This window comes from Rutilus rutilus (assembly GCF_951802725.1).
Source record: "Rutilus rutilus genome assembly, chromosome: 7".
NCBI lineage: Eukaryota > Metazoa > Chordata > Actinopteri > Cypriniformes > Leuciscidae > Rutilus > Rutilus rutilus.
Window position 1 is genome coordinate 42,989,569 of NC_140221.1, and position 17,149 is coordinate 43,006,717.

The 17,149-nt window shown below is 37.4% G+C and overlaps 1 protein-coding gene across 2 annotated transcripts in view; it reads left to right on the top strand.

Annotated features, from left to right (window-relative positions):
* Positions 1-17,149, top strand: part of sh2b3 (SH2B adaptor protein 3) — a 43,255-nt gene that overhangs the window by 13,452 nt on the left and 12,654 nt on the right. For both annotated transcript variants that reach the window (XM_084415333.1, XM_084415334.1), the window contains one exon: positions 320-1,300. In XM_084415333.1, coding sequence (XP_084271459.1) covers positions 347-1,300 — 954 coding nt within the window. In that variant the 5' untranslated portion in view covers positions 320-346. The remainder of the gene's footprint in view (positions 1-319; positions 1,301-17,149) is intronic.

Here is a 17,149-nt window from a genome sequence, read left to right on the forward strand (position 1 = left end):
TTTTCAGTCCAATTTAGCCATCAGTCCAATTATAAATGGATTATTAGTTTGCATTTAAATGTAGCTTATGGAAATGAATCATCTTGGTTGCCTTGTTGCTGCAAGTTACTTTCTATATTAAGTCTGGTAACCTTAGCTTACATGTACTGAAGTAGCTTCACAAAATAAAGCTTAAATAAAATGTGTACTTGATATTTTTCATTATGCAGTAAGCGTTTTAAAAAAGCAGCTTGAGTCGGTGTTATATTGCAAATCCAGTCATACAGACTTTAATGTGCTTTGATGCAATTTTGTGATGTTGTTCATCTGTTTTTCGCAGTGATTTCCTGCTGTGCTGGTTACTGCAATGAATGGTAACACTGCCCAGCAGACCACAAGCACTGCACTATCCATAGCACCCCCCTGTGGATGGAGGGAGTTCTGCGAGTTGCATGCCAGCACCACGGCCCGAGAACTTGCCCAGCACTACCGGCGCTTCATCAAAGAGCGTCCGGTACAGGATGTGGTCCCGCCGGAAAATTTCTCCAAGCAATTCAGTGCACTGTTCCAGCACCACTTCAGCTGTGAGGTGGCTAAAGATGCAGAAACCCCCCTGCGGCCACCGCCATTACTACCCATGACTAGCCGCTTACGCATCACTTCCTTCTCAGGGGTGCTGGATTACCGGGAGACCGTGCGGCCAGGAGCGTCTCCGCTAGTCGCCTCGTTTGCGCCCAAACCAGATGCCGTTGGCATCCCTAGGGAACAGGAGCAGTTACAACGCTGCTCTCCTACAGACACTACACGCAGAACGCGGCCGCATAGCCAGGAAGATGAACACCCGGAGCGGAGGCCCGGGTCAGAACGATACACGCACCCTGCGTTTCCCTTCCCTTCCCGTAGTGAGGTAACTCACATTTCCGTCAGACGCATCCGAGAAAGCGTATGCCAACTCTTTAAGAAATCTCCGCAACTTGATGAATCTTCAAGTGGTTGCCCTAGGGACGATTCACTCCAGGTGGGCGGACCGTCTGCGACTGTTGAATACACCTCTCAAACCCCACCTCAGACTGTGCAGGTAACCGCCCATCGCACCTCAAAGAAGGTTGCACTGTGGGAACGTTGGAATCCATTGCGAACTGTGAGACGGCGGCCAGAGACAGGAAGTGTTTGTAAAGAGGGGCAGCTGCGGTACCTGGAGGTGGATGACACTATCTCAGACACACCCCCGCATTGGCTGCGCTGCCGCCTGCAGGTCAGGAGGACCAATGACCACACAGCTAGCGAGAGGTACCAGCTAGAGCTCTATGACCCACCGAAGGTAAGGCGACCGGTCGAAAACTTAATGCATTTTTCAAGAGTGACTACTGTCATATGTTTATTTATTTTTTTCCTAATTTGTTAATTGTATCTCTCAGAGTTTAGTTGTTGCTGACTTACTGTAACTTGATATATTGGTCAGATCTTTTAGATTAGATCAGTATCAGTAGAAGAAATGGTAAGGTATATTTAATGGAAATTTGGAAAATTGTCATCATTTACTTACCTTTACAGTATGTTGCTCAAAACGCATGAATTTCTTCCATGAACAAAAAAATGAGTTGTTTAGCAGAATCTCATTTGCATTCATGTCTCTTCAAATATGGCACATCAGAATGTGTTGTACAAAGTTTGATGTCAACCTGATGTGACTTACCTTGAAGCGCTATATTTAAATATATGCAAACGTGAATGAGATTTAAGAGCGAAGTCGTGCTTTAGTTAATAAAAATGTAAATTTCATTCACGTATATTTGACATATCATGATGTGTTGCATGAAGGTTGCTGTCAATGACAAATCACACAAGAACCAATAGCGATTCAATATGAATTGTGGTGTGATTTGTCTTGATGCGTTATATTTAAATATATGCAATTGTAAATGAGATTTGAACGACGTGTCATGTTTTAGTTAATAAAAATGTACATTTTATCCACAATTAGTCAAATATGGCACATCAAGATGTGTTGCACGTCAATGACACGTGAGAACCAAGCGTTATGTTTAAATGCATGCAAATGTGATTTGAGATTTAAGAGCTATGTCGTGTTTTAGTTAATACAAATTACAATTTGATTCACCTATATGCAAATATGATGCATTAAGATGTGATTTGATGTCAGTGAAACATGAGAACCAATTGGATTTGGTTTCAAACGTGGTGCGAACGATCTTGAGGCCTTACATTTTCATAATCGCGAATACAAATGAGATTTAAGAGCTATATGGCGGAGGGGAGGAATTTCAGTAAATAACAACTTAAAGTTTAAAACTTGTACCCCTTACATTCTGCTAGATTTATCCTGCTCCGTGGAAGAAAGAAATTCAGACGGGTTTGAAACAACATCACAAGGGTGTGTAAATGATGCATTTTTTTCTTTGCTTTAAATCAAAACCAACGATAGGCGTGATTCACCTAGTAAGTGATATGTTCACAGTAACTCTCATTTAACCTAACTATCCACCCACATGCAAGACAAACAGCCAATTTGAAACGAAGAATGATTGATACTATCGCATGTAATGAAACTAATAAGGACACAATTACTGTTTTGTCTGCATTTATCTCCGCCTCGCTCCATTTCTCCGGCTGACACAGCATGATAGCCTAATTGGTAGTTTCGTTAGTTCATTCAGACAGCAAATGACGTCTGCTCACTTGAGGGGTTACGGTACGGCTATATCAAGGCACTGATTGGCTGCTGAGGAATCTTGGCAGAGATGTGAGAACTTGCTCTGAATGTCTATATAAGGGAACGGCGACATAGACCAAGAAAGTTCAAACACTTAAAGTTTATAGACTCCAATAAATGTCAGAAGCATGCACACACATTTTAGCTTCAAATTAGCAATGCATTCATTGGTTCTTTTTTCTTTGTTGACATTTTATTAGACACATAATTTTAAAAGGAGAGAAATGGAAATGCATTTTCTGAGCATGCATCATACTTTATTTCACAGTATCTTATGCACTTGCATTGGTGTGTGTGAGCGTGGAGGCTTCATCATAGAGTACACACTAGTCCGTGCCTTGATTCTGTAATTGTGCGCTCTATGTTTGGTGTGTTCACTACAATAGCAGCAGCGAGGGCAGCTATGCTAAGAGAGGAAGCTGCAGGGTGGCTGATAATTTCTTTGCGTGAGAAACTTTGTTTCAGGGAAGTCCTAACTTTAAAACCAGCCTGTGCACAGCAGATAAATTAGTTTTATTATCTGCTTTCAGAATTCACAGAAGTGTTGTATTATTATCATGTTAAAAATGACTAGATAGGCCAGAGACAAAAGTGTTAGAATGTATGTATAGATATTAGGTATATGTTTAACATGTGCATCCAGGGCTCAACATCAATCTATTCCAGGTAGGCCCTACAGTTTTTCAGCAACTCATCTCAAGAGCATGACATTTTAAAATCATGACCCACTGAAGTTGCTAGATGATTCATAATTGCTGGATCTTCATGAAGTAGGCTAAGTTCATTTTTAGCCTAAACAGATGACTAGTTATGTGTTTCTAGGTAAAAATCGATCTTATTTATGTATCTTATCTATCTATCCTGATCATTCCGATTTAATTTCAGCGAGTGAAGGACACATGTATACTCGCGTGCGTTATGTAGGCTATTAGGTACATTATCCTCTCAGACAGACAGTAGGTTGAAGCTGCTCAGGCCACCATTTTCTCCCTCTTCTCTGAAAGCAAGCGATGATGTAGTCAAAATATCCGGTAGTGTGGGTTTTCCAAGTAACGCGTGACCTCGCTGGACCGACCGTAAATACTAGAGTATTGTGCACATTATTTTTTGACAGACATCGATGTCGTGATGTTCAAACTATGTGGATTTGAAAACTGATGGATCGTACGGTATTAATCATTTATTTATTAGCCGGCAAGTATTCAGTGAAGTGATTGATTGCCCATGAGTGTGTTATGTCGATTATGTTTAGTTTTAATATTCCAAACGACAGCCAGTCTAGGTTGTTGACGTGAGGTGTCAACTATGTTTGATTTTTGGGCAATTATAAAATGTGCTGGAGACGTTCGAAATGCTTCATTATACATTTTTTGGGGGGATTTCGTGACTAAAATAAATCACATGTTACTCTGAGACTGACATGTTTGGCTTGCCAAAATTTCGTTGACTTTTGCAAATCAAGGTTATTTATTTATTTATTTTACCAGGAGTGGTTTTCATGCACAAAGTTATCTGTCTCTTATAACAAAATTATTTAAACCCATGAAAATGCAGATCCTGTTGAAAATAATAGTGAAAAAAAAGCACTTTTTTTTTTTAAACTATTGTTCCATAGCTCCATTTTTACACCTTATTACCCCCAGATTTAGACTCATACGTGTGTAGAAAAACTGGACGGTTTCTTGCTTGTGTATGTGTACGTGATGTTGTTTGGAAGGTTTGAGAAACATCTGTTTTGGGCTTCAAATGATAGTGTTCATTAAACAGGGCTTCTAGGGCTAGAGACCACAGACCTTTAATTGCTGATGTAGTCTGAACAAGTTTGGTCGAGCTCTGCTTCGAAACCTTAAATCGGATAAAAGACATACACAGATTCTTATATATATATATATATATATATATATATATATATATATATATATATATATATATATTATGGACACCAGAATAGCCAGCAGTTTGCAGTGCCTATGAGCCAATAGAGTATGGATTGAATAAGACCTTGTGTTTGTGTTGACGTCTTCTGATGTGGCTTCTTGGTGTGTGAGCAAGCGAGAAGGAAGACTTCAGAGTTCAGATTTTGCTATAATTTTTCTGTGTTGGAGGTGTAATCTTGTTTTTTTTGTATTATTTGCTGTAAAGCAAATCGCATCCAGTGCTGTGGAAAATATTTCTAATTCTAGAAAACCGCATCCTCCCATCTGGAGTGTGTTAGAGCTTGACGGTGACCTTATGCACATGCAGATGCTCACACAAATACATCCAGAGTCGTTTTAACTCTTTAACAAGCCACTAACAACTGAATCCGATCAACAACACAACATTCAATGTAACAGCCTGCACTGATTTACACAGAACGTAATGACAAATTGCATAAGATATATGATCATTTTTGTTTATTATGTTTTATGCTTGCATTTTTTGGGGTCTTTGTAAAGTGAAATCAAGATGGACATTTTTTTTTTTTTCTTGATGTATTTTCCCTTATTTATTTTTTCCATGGGGAGTAAAAAAAAAAAAAAAAACTTTGATAAATGAAGATGATTCACAACATTTGTGAACTTTAGTTTTAAGCAAAACAGCAAAAAGACCATTTTCTGTGGAGAAAATGAATGGGATTTTTAACTGCTGGGCTCTGTTCACGACACGTGCCCTCGTTTGTTTTTCATTCGCTTTTTAAAGAAACGCTCTGAAACTTGACTGACACCCGGTCTGACTCAAAAGTTTAGTTTCTTAACGTGATCGAGCATCTCTGACCTTGTACCCGGGTTTATCAATATGAGAATCTGCAGATTGATAAGTAGGCCACAGTCATAACGAAATCAGACATGTCCCTGTTTCTCCGAAAGCATAACACTTGACAAGTGTTATATCAAGAATTATATCACACACACACACAGATGCACACAGCAGCAATACACACTGATGCATTCTTAAAGATGTACTCGCACACACACAGTTGCAGACCGTGCACTGGTTCACATGATGACAACAGCATTTGTTTTATTTCGAACAGAAATGCAAGTAATAATTTTCTATTTTTCAGTTTTTTTATAATTGGCATGCCTAATTTAATTCGAGATTAATTGCATGCATTATTTTAAACGCATCACTCTTTTCTCATTCGTCATTTTGTCAGATTGTAGTTGCATGTCACATATGTTCTATTTTAGCGTTTCTCGGCTGGTCTTGGTATTCATTTTGTATATTTTCGGGCCTACATAGTTCAGGATAATATTAATAAATTTCATGCCTGACTTATTTCTTATTTGCATGAATAAAACTTTCGGGTTCTGATTCAAAACCAGCTGAGAACCATTGCTCTGTACATTTATGGAAAAATAAATGATTACTGATAAAATCAGTGTAGATTAATCAATACAAGTTCCAAAATGTTGTAATTTTGGGGACATTATAATTCGAATAGTCTGAAATAATGTTAACATCAAATTAACTTTTTTTTTTTTTAAGTAATGCATCCATTTATTTATTTCGTTTTTTTTTTAATTAATTTATTATTTCATTTGATTTGGTTTTCTTTATTTCTTTGGTTTTGGTTTATTTATTTATTTTGGATGTCTGAGCTCATTGTCTGGCCTATTTAATAATTCAGTGTTTTTACACCTCGTGGTTTCCATTAACTGACTAGTTTGTTTTGATAGTTTTGCTCTGTCTGCTTTTTTTATTTACTGATGTAGTTCAATCAATAGTAGTAAAGCAAATCTGTCAACATTACTGATTCACACCGGTACAGTCTGTCCAAAGCCTTCACATCTGCAGAATCAGGACTGATATGAGATCCATTGTGTGCTTTGCATATGACAGTTCCTCATCTATGGGTGGTTGTGTGTTTTTGTGTATAACACATTCACCCAATACCTCTGAGAGCTGTGCGCTGGGAGGACAAACACGGCCATGTTGGTGGTGGGTGTGAAACAGCCCCTGCTTAAAATATTGTGTGTAACATAACAGTGTCGCCTGTAATTCAACAGCACAGCCTCGTGACGCCTGTGTTATGCATCATTGAATGCTTATGTTTTTTGGACCCAAGCACTGTTGAAGGCCCCCAGTGTGAATATTCACAACAGCTGTGCAGTGTGTGAAAAATACATTGAGTTTTGGGTGAATTTCTTTAGTTCCTTTTACTAAAATGTGTCCAAACTACATGTTAAAACAAAACAAAAAAGCATTTTTGTAACATGTTTGAATGTTTTTAATGAAATGAATGTGTATTAGGAAAGTCACAATTCGCTACGTACCTTGATTTTGGGGTCACGGTTTGATATGAGTTTACCGAACCCCCCTCCCAGATTCAAAATTGTAAAGGGTCTATTTTGATTTGTTTACACTCACAATAAAAACAAAACATTGTGCTTTTGTAAAATAAAGAAAACAAACAGGATGTCGCTTTCCGCCATCCCGGTTTCCTCTCCGTAAATCTTGTGGAACGCGTGACAAAAATGAATCGGATCTCGGCGTATAGGACACTAGCAAGCTCTTGCGTTCCACCTGAACTCTTTGTTTTTGGGTTGATGCATGTCTTTTTCCTGTCGTTGCGTTCGATTGAGTGCGTGACCATGCGCTCGCACAAATGCGACCACTTCAAATTTTAACTCGCACATTCTCACAAAAATTGTCGCATATTTTGGTCGCAGTCGAGCCCTGGGTAGTGGGTTTTCATGCCAGAATATTCTATTCGCTTTTTTAAATTGTAAATCGCTGTCAGTGTGAGCGGCCCTTTTTAAAGGTCCTTGATCCGACATCCGAATTTGTCGTATGCGTTTTTCCGTATTCGTGATTCGGTGGTTCTCAATTGTCAAAACTTTCGTCTGTCATACAAAAATTCGTGTAAGGTTCGATTTTCTGCGTTTTTCGCATCCGTAGCACGCATTTTGAATGGTGTTTTGACAATTCAGAGCCACCGAATCACGAATACGAAAAAACGCACGTGTGCATTTCGGACCTTTAAGCCGCCTTTCCACTGCACACGACATTCGCATTCGATTGTCGCATTTCGCCCCCTGGTGTCAGTCGGACGGAACTTTGAAATTGGTCGTGAAGCAACCGTTACCCTCGGCTATTCACAATGGTAAAATGAATGATTTTAATGAATGTAATGCATGCATGAATATATCCACACAAAACAAATGACCCTCAATACATCTAATATAAAAAATAGTCAATTTTATAGAGCTAATCAATATAAATATTGATTTAATAATGATAAAAATATTTTTTTCCAGCCATAATTATTAATAACCGTCATTTTGCAGGAATAGCGTTTACATTAAAGTAATAAAATATTGGTAATTCTAGCTTCGCACTCATAGTTTTGATTAGAATACATCACATCCGGTCGACCGGTCGCATACGGTCTAGCCGCAGAAGTTCAGATATTTCAACGCATCCGAAGCTCAAATCGGATCCGACGTTTCCGCATACGCATATGATCGGAACTCCCCGCAGCTCCCGTACGACTCTCCGTCCGACGACTGTCGTTTGTCGTGTGCAGTGGAAAGGCGGCTTTAGCGTGATTGACATAACGTGAGGTCGTATTTATTTTTTAACGTGCGAAAATTTCGCATGCGAATTTCGGACTCATTTTGCAAGGGCCTTAAGTTTTTTACAATTATTTTTGTAATCTTTGATTATACAAATCTATTATAAAACTATTATGCTTCTATACTACACTCTAAAAAATGCTGGGTTGTTTTAACCCAATGTTGGGTCAAATATGGACTAAAAATTGTTGGGTTAAAAATGCAATTTAAAAATGGACAAACCCAGCCGTTGGGTTACATTTTTAATGTAACCAATGCAATTTGTCCATTTTTTTAATAGCATTTTTGATTTTGTCCAAAATGCAATTTGTCCATTTTTTTAACTGCATTTTTTAACCCAACGTTGGGTTAGTCCATATTTGACCCAACATTGGGTTAAAACAACCCAGCATTTTTTAGAGTGTATAACAATTATGACAGTAGGCCTACTTTGTTTCGGTATGTCAACTTGCCATCCGATATCGATCCAATCAGAAATTATGCGACATACAGTTGTTTTGGTTACTGAAATGTAGTTTCGAAACACTATTGAACCAATTTATTAAAAGATTAAAATAAATTAGTAGTGTAGTTTTAGCTAACAAAATACATTTTATATTTATTAATATAAAACATTTTAGTAGAATTTTATTCAATATTTTATAAAATATATAGTTAACCCTAACCCCTCCAGACACTGTAATTTAATGTGCATCCTTTGGGTCTGAATTTCAAAACCTTTTTTTTTTATATATACTAGTGTGTTATTTTTCTCAGAATTCCCCCGTAACTTCATATGGCCCCCTTTACACCTGGCAATTTCAGTCTGACCCTATGCATTGGAATGAAGGTGTGAATGCAATCTGGCAACAAAAAAAAAATCCATATTCTGTCCAAATACTGAATACCATACTAATGCCAGGTGTACAAGGCCTCATCTGTCATTTCTGCATTGCATGCATCCGTTAGGATGAGCAGAGTCCATCTCATGGTTTTGTTTTCAGTTTTGGTCCCCTGACGTGAGCAAATGGTGTTTAGGTTTCGGTGCGTGGTTTTTTCAGTGTGTGTTCATGTGGAAAGCATGTCACAGCTCTTTAATTTGTATATCAAAGGTGTTTGCTATAGCAGCGTGTGTTTGTGTGAATCCAGTGAAGTGTTGTGCAGTCTGTTTTTCTCTTAGCTAACAGCTGTTTCAAGCTGTGTCTACACTGCTGGTGGCAACGTGACACTTCAGTTTTGTCACGTCATATCAGCGTAGACCGTTTCGGTGCAGTATAGATAGTCAGTTATTGCAAAAGTTCTAGTCATTTTCGCAGTAAACACGGCAACATAATTTGAATATATATACTGCGTTGGAGTATAGACCGCTTGGTTGATTCTGGTGGGAGCATTTTAATTTGTGATCTGCATTGATTTTAATGGTAACACTCTAGTTTTGTCGCATAATATGCATCATGTTTGTAGTCTAGAAAGCTTTGTTGATTATAATGGGCGTAGAGGTGAGTAATGTACCGATTTAAACCATAAATCGGATAAATAAACGATAAACCAATTTGCTTCTGCATCAAAGCTCAAAATAAAATAAAATAAAAAAATTGGGGGGGGGGGGGATTATTAACTATATATTTTATAAAATATTTAATAAAATTCTACTGAAATGTTTTATATTAATAAATATAAAATATAGTTGTCTATTTATTTATTTTGTCAGCTATTTTATAGAATATAGGATGATTGCATGTAATTTTTTTTTTTTTTTTTAAATATGTAAGATAAAAGAAAGAAATAATAATGTAAAGAAAGAAAGAAAAACTCTGAATTCTGATAGTCCTGCCTTTACTTTTGACATTGTTTTAAAAGGACATTTCATTATTATTTTATTTTATAATCACTTTCTCATAAAAAAAAAAAAAAGTGTATATGTTATATATAGTCATGCAAATTTTTGGCATATTGGACATTTTAAGAGCATCATGATGTAATTTTCTTTACTTATCGCCTACCCCAAATGGGCGTGTGTTAGTTTCTCTCATGCATCGAGTCTCTAGCAGTGCAGACTGGGTGTGAGTGGATCATAAAGATTCTATATTACAAGTGTGTGTGTGGGCATTGTTGCAGCTCTTTATGTTAAAACCTGCAACCGCTGAGCTGGTTGGTATACCTGACCTCACTAAGCCACCCATGGAAAGCACCGCTTGCTCCCCCTCAATCTCTCTCTCTCTATTCGTCTCTCTCTCTGTCGTTGTGTGCATGTAGGTGCTGTGGTTCACCTTCTCTAGTCCGTAAACAGGATGCTTCCGACCTGTGTGAATATGAAGTTGAATATGAGTAGCTGTGTGTGTGTGTGTGTGTGTGTGTGTGTGTTTTCACTAGTGTATGAGTATTGTGCCGTGTTTTGTCACTTTCCAGCAAGCCAAACTGCATGTGTATTTATGGTGATTAAGCCAATAAATCTTTTTCTGTAATTAAAGGGCCGGTGCAGTTTCTCAACATCACTGCAGGCGAACAGATGTTTTTGAATCAATACTTACAGATATACTGCTGAAGTTGTGATAAAAATTGAACTAAAAAGAGAGGAAAAAATGAACTCTTTTGCTGGATGCATTAATGCACTTTTTTTTTTTTTTTTTTTGTGCTATAAATGCAACAAGCACACGTAGCATCTTAACACAGCTAGCGGTGGATGACGAGTGGTTTTCTAGCTGTTTCAGATTACAGAAAACATCCCTTTTTTTAAAGAAAAGTAAGATACTTGTCCATCTTCGGGAGATTTTGACTGACACCGGAAACCTGCTCTTTTTTTCATCTGCGCTTCTCCCTCTCCCTCGCTCTATCTCTGTCTTTCTTTCATGTGTATTTTCTCAGTACTGCTGTGGTGGGGCTTTCGAGAGCAGCAGTAAAGGTCAGAGTGATTGACACTCTATTTTAGTAGCGTGCAGGGAGGGAGATGGAGGTAAATAAATGAAAGGAATGTAAAAAAAAAATAAAGCCAGTGAAAACCATGAGCAAACCATTCTGACCTAAGAAGGGATCAGTCTTTAACACAAGCATGCAAATGTGTACAAATGTGTGAGTGTGTGTTTTAAAAGCTGGGAAACTTGGGTGTAAAAGACAATTTTACTTTCTTTTTTTCTAAACTAATGCTATATATATATATATATATATATATATATATATATATATATAGTATATAGCGAACAGTGACTCTCGAACCTTGGCCCTCTCACTTTTTGGAAAAAAGTAAACAGACTAAAATCAGCCTAGCCTAGCTTACTGTGTCCTCTTCTATGGGTTAGCGTGAGAGTACCAAAATAAAACAAAATGTAATAAAATGCAAATCCTCATTATAAATAATTGCATCATCACACAATCGATGTGTGCATTTCAACAGAATATGCTGATAACTGGCCACAAAACCACACACAATTTAATGTACGCCGACGCACGGCATGACAGCACATTAGCGACAGACACTTCCGCATCATCATCATCATCGAACAGTGATCGTGACCACACACAAACAAGCAAAGCTGGTAATAAATGATATCATTTAGACTGGCACAGCAGCCGGTTAAATGTATGTATCTTACCGTAATAAACTTATGATTTGGGTAAAAAAAAGTAACTATTATAATGCAGAATTACAGCAAATATGCATAATAGTCGCTGAGTTTAAATATACAGACTGACCAGTAATTCTGCAAAATTACTGTTTTCTCAAATAAAGCTTAACATGTATAAAACAGTGGCAGTCAGAATATAATCAGTTGGATTATAACCTATTAGATTTTAAATAACTTACCCAAACAGCCAAGTTTTTTTATTTTTAAAGTTTTTAAACTATTATTTAAAAGTTTGTAAATTTTTACATATAATTTTTTACAATAGTTTAGGCCCTAGAGGGCCCTGATGGTTCCCATATATTGTGTATAGATACATGACATGCATGTTAATACATGCTAGTTTAGAAAAATATATAATATAATTATATAAATATATATCATAATTAATATATACTATATGTGTGTGTGTGTGTGTGTGTGTGAGTGAGTGTATAGATAGACAAAAACATTAGTTTAGAAAAATATGTAATTTTATTTATATTTATTGTGATGCTATGCTAAATATTTTACATTTAAAATGAATACTTTTATCATTTTATATATAATAGAAATATATAATAGAAATAGTTAAATAGATTGGTTTCCTGGTCTTGGGCTGGAGGATTGATGAGCGAGGAAATGAGGCCAGGATGCCGGGGTTACACCCCTACTCTTTCCAAGGAATTTTTAATGACCACAGAGAGTCAGGTCCTCGGTTTAACGTCTCATCATGACTCCCTCTACTGGATTATATTAGTGGAGTAAGGTAGGGAAGAGTGAATGACAGCTTAGGTGTGTTCGATTTGAAGCAGTGCTGCACAGACTGATCGGTGTGTGTGACTTCAGAGTACAGCGAAACCTGTCTCTAATCGCTCTCGCGGGACTACATCGACAGGTCTGCGCAGCACCGCTTCAAGTCGAACACACCTAACCTCTTGCTTTGTCCCTGAATGCTTTGTTTTGAGCAAATCGAGTGACTGAATGATTCAATGACTCACTCGTTGGGGGAATGATTTGTCGCCATCTACTGACGGTTTTAGTTTCAAAAGTATAATTACATTTTTTTTACCATAATTTACATTTTATTGCTGTAATTATATTGCATGCCTGTGTTCCACCATACTGTAAGAAAGACTGTATAGTTCCACCATACTGTAAGAAAGACTGTTCGTGTACTTGCTGTCATTACACAATGTTATGAGATTGCTGGATGTTGTCAAAAGTGGCGACTTCGGTATCAAGTCGGTACTGAAATTTAAAAAACGTGACGATACCAGCATTTCCCTCAGGCATTGTGAGCGCAGTTGAAAAGCAGATGAGAGACGGATCCGCTGATAGACGCCTGCTTTCGAACGCTTCTGTACCTCTGTAAGCTCTCAGTGAAGACATGTTTTTGAAGCGTTGATCATCATCTAGCTGATGGTTAGCCACCAGGATGGTTCCCCGAGAACTAATGGTTCCTCTTAGAAACGTTTTCAGGTTGCATTCGCACCGCCAGTAGGAACGCTGAAGTGACGTAAGACGCGCTTGTTGTCGTGACTTTTATTTTGACGGAGCTGAGAACGCCAGAGCCTGAGCCATACAGTGCTCGCTTTCTCCATGTTCATTAGTTTACGATCTGTTCTAACAGTCCTGTCTAAAACGTTATTATATAGAACTGTTACACAAAGAAAGTAGACAGTATATGAAAAGTCATAAGTGTATGCCGTGTGGTTGATGTACAGTGTTGCAGAAATACATAATCATGTTTGGCTTGGTCAGAATTCAAAGTTGCGTTGGATTTCTCCTCAGCGTAAAGGATAACAGGCCCATCTATCACTGTTTTCCATGTTCGTAGAGTTAGTTTGTGGAGTAAATATATAGGCTATAATCTGGCTAATGAAATGGCGGGTGCTGGTGTTTCGCGTGCGTTCGGCCAATCAGCGAACACTAATGTCACAGATAGTTCCTATAGTGCTGGTTTTAACCCTATTCTGAAGTAGGAGCGAAATTAGTTCCTCCAAAAGGAGTTCCTAGAACTAAAATCGTTCCTAGTTCCTGCGGTGAGAACACGACAAAAAACGGGTACTTCCGCCAGTAGTTCTGGGAACTATGAAGAGGTTCCTCCGGTGCGAAAGCCCTTATTGCAGCCAATCACAGACATGCATGTTGAGCTCGTGAACGCAGTGGTCAATCAGAGGTATTCAAGAATCCATTCAATAGTGGGGAAATGCTGGTATAGTCACATTTTTAAAATGGAAACAAAGTCGGTACTTTTGACAACACTATGCTGGATAAGGATAAGCTTGTCAGAGCTGTTGCTGCACTCCGTCATCGGAAAGTTTACATTGTAATATTGTATTATTCTAATTTTTATCATACATATATAACATTGTTAAATATAACAGATTAATTGCAGTCACATTGCATACAATGTGACTTTTTTCGTCATTGGGTGGGCGGCCTCCGACTGTTTCGTTGAATAGGGCTCTGAATTGCTGAAAGACCATCTCTGGATCACAGCAGAACATCACTGAGACAACTCTTCCTAATGTCAAGTCACCTTTATTTATATAGCGCTTGATACAATACAGATTGTTTCAAAGCAGCTTTACAGGGATAGGAAAATGATGAAAATACAGTGTTGATTCACTTCCGTTCTAAAGGTCATCAATTATTAAATTACTTAATTTCATCTATAAAGCAGTTCTGCCAAAAATCTAAAGATGAAGTCATTATCCAGCTCAGTTCTCATACAACAGCGTCAATACAGTCAGATCAATAACATCGTTGAATATTAATTGATTCCTAGTGTCATTTATTGTGTGTTGTCAGCGACATGTTGTTTCTGGATTCCTTTGCGTTTTGTTATTTCTAATTTCATTATGTGACTCATTTTGAAAGGTTGTTCTGAGAATGTGAGTAAAAGCAAAAGTAACAATTAGGAAGTGGAGTTATTCAGATGAATGGCATGGCTGTTTGTTGTGGCATCTTAAACTGTTCTCACACACAAACGCGTGCACAATTAAACAGTGTTTAATGCGGTAACACCAGAGAACATCTGTGACTTGAAATGAAACTTTTTAAATGTGAGGATGAGCCGTGAAATCCTTACACGATATACAAAAACAGGATTTTAAATGGATCAGGTGAATAATGCATCTCATGCGTCTCCACATGGACTGTCTACATTGAAACTCAGACTCAGAGTCGCAGGAAATGCACTACAGAGTTGTGTCAGAAAACAGATAAACAGCATTCTACACAGCCTAGCAAAATGTTTGTATTGTGTAGAGCGAGGGTGAATATCCAGCCTCTGACAAACAGAAACAGGGGCCAAATATGGTCATAGAAATCGAGCTAATGCGAATTTCTTCGTTTTTCGCTCTTCGGTTTAAGAGCCGTCATGATTTGTCACACTCGGCAGTATTTAGTTTAGACTAGAGAGCAATTCCTGAAGTCATTTCACAACAGGGTTTGAAAGTGTAGCTTGCTAGTCAAGCTATATATATAAAAAAAAATGTATATACTCCACATGCTACTAACAAACAGTATCTAACCACCCTGATGCTACTAGACAATATCTTTTTAAATGTATGATTGCAATGATAGCTATGCATATTTTTTTGGCACAAAAACAATGAAGGTATTTGAATGAGTGAGATTAAAACGAGATTAAAGCCTTCGTTTGACTGTTTTTGATGTGCATCACATTTGCTCCAGCCACTATATGTTCCATGTGCGCGTAAAATATAATTATTTTCTCTATAAATATGATTAATTGGTCATATTTAAATCATCTTTATGCTAAAGCTAACTCATGATGCTTCTGGTTTACGACTTACTGCATCTTTTGCTTGTATAGTATGTATACTAGTGTACATAGTGTCTAGTGTATATCATTTTTTTAACCATAAGCGTTTTGTACTAGTTTTAATCATCTTTTGTTCATAACAGTATTTTATACTAATTTGAACCATTTTTTTGTTTGTAATCATATGTATACTAGTTTTTTGTAAATGTATACTACTAGTAGCCTATACTAGTTTAAATAATCTTTTGTTTGTATACTTATACTAGTTTTAATCATCTTTTGTTGGTATGTTTATTAGTTTCATCTTTTACATGCATATACTAGTTTAAACGATATTCATTCATCTTATCTTTGCAATCATATGTATATTAGTTTTAATAGTCTTTTTTTGAAAAGGTATGTTTGCTAGGTTTAATAATCTTTTTTGCATAATGGTATGCATACTAGTTTTAATCATCTTTTGTGCGTAGCAGTATGCATACTAGTTTAAGTTATCTTTTGTTTACAACTGTATACTACTAGTACTATACTACTAGTACTATACTACTATACTACTATAGTTCAAATCATTGTTTGTAACCACTGTAAAAAAATTATTGTGACTTTAATGGTCAAATACTGTTAATTATTTAACAGTAAGCTTCCTTACTACAGTATGTACGGGGTGTGTCTCATCACCACCGGTTTTTAGTGTCAGCTGCCAGTGTTTTACCATAAATTAAAAAAAAATGTACAGTGTAGTTTTAATAAACATATGTATCCCATCCATAACATACAAACTGCGAACAAGTTATTGTACAATGTGTCAATGTTCACTGATAATGGAGAACCTAAAAAATGTAACAAGAAACATGGATGTCGACAGTTTAACAGTTTAAGACATATTAACATCCAGCAATTTGTAGTGAATCTTAGTAGACAGAGAAGCTGATTGGTCTGTGGTTCGTGAACTTCCACGACCTCAACGCTGATTCTCGGAAACCGTCTTCTTGAGTATTAAATATATTATAGAATTGCTTTTGTGGAAATCTGCTCCGTAAGTTTAGCAGCCTTCATGCATTTGCCTTGGCGAACATAATTGGAGAAGAGAAACAAGTCATCTGCTTTACTGTTTGTGTGTGTGGTGTTCAATACTTCAATAACTTCTTGTTCTCCTGGAATTAGAGCAGAAGTGTGCAAATGTGCATGCATAAGCATGTGGACGTGAATGAGTCAGTGGTGTTTTCTCCTCTCCTCTCTGTGTGAGGGTTGACTGCCGTTCAAAGAGGAAGGCTTGTAGTATTACGGCACCGTTGCTTTGGCACAAGCCAGAGCGGGTGAAGCTATTTTAAGCCGTGATTTAGCCTGACTCACTCAAAATGACAGATTTAGTTTGAGAGAGAAAGAGCTTCTTCATTTCTAAATTCTAAATCTGAATACATGCTGGAAATTCCTGCAGCTCCGAGCGTCCGGATTCATTTGCAGCTCTCACAACTTCCCGGAATCCGCTCTCATTTTTTCC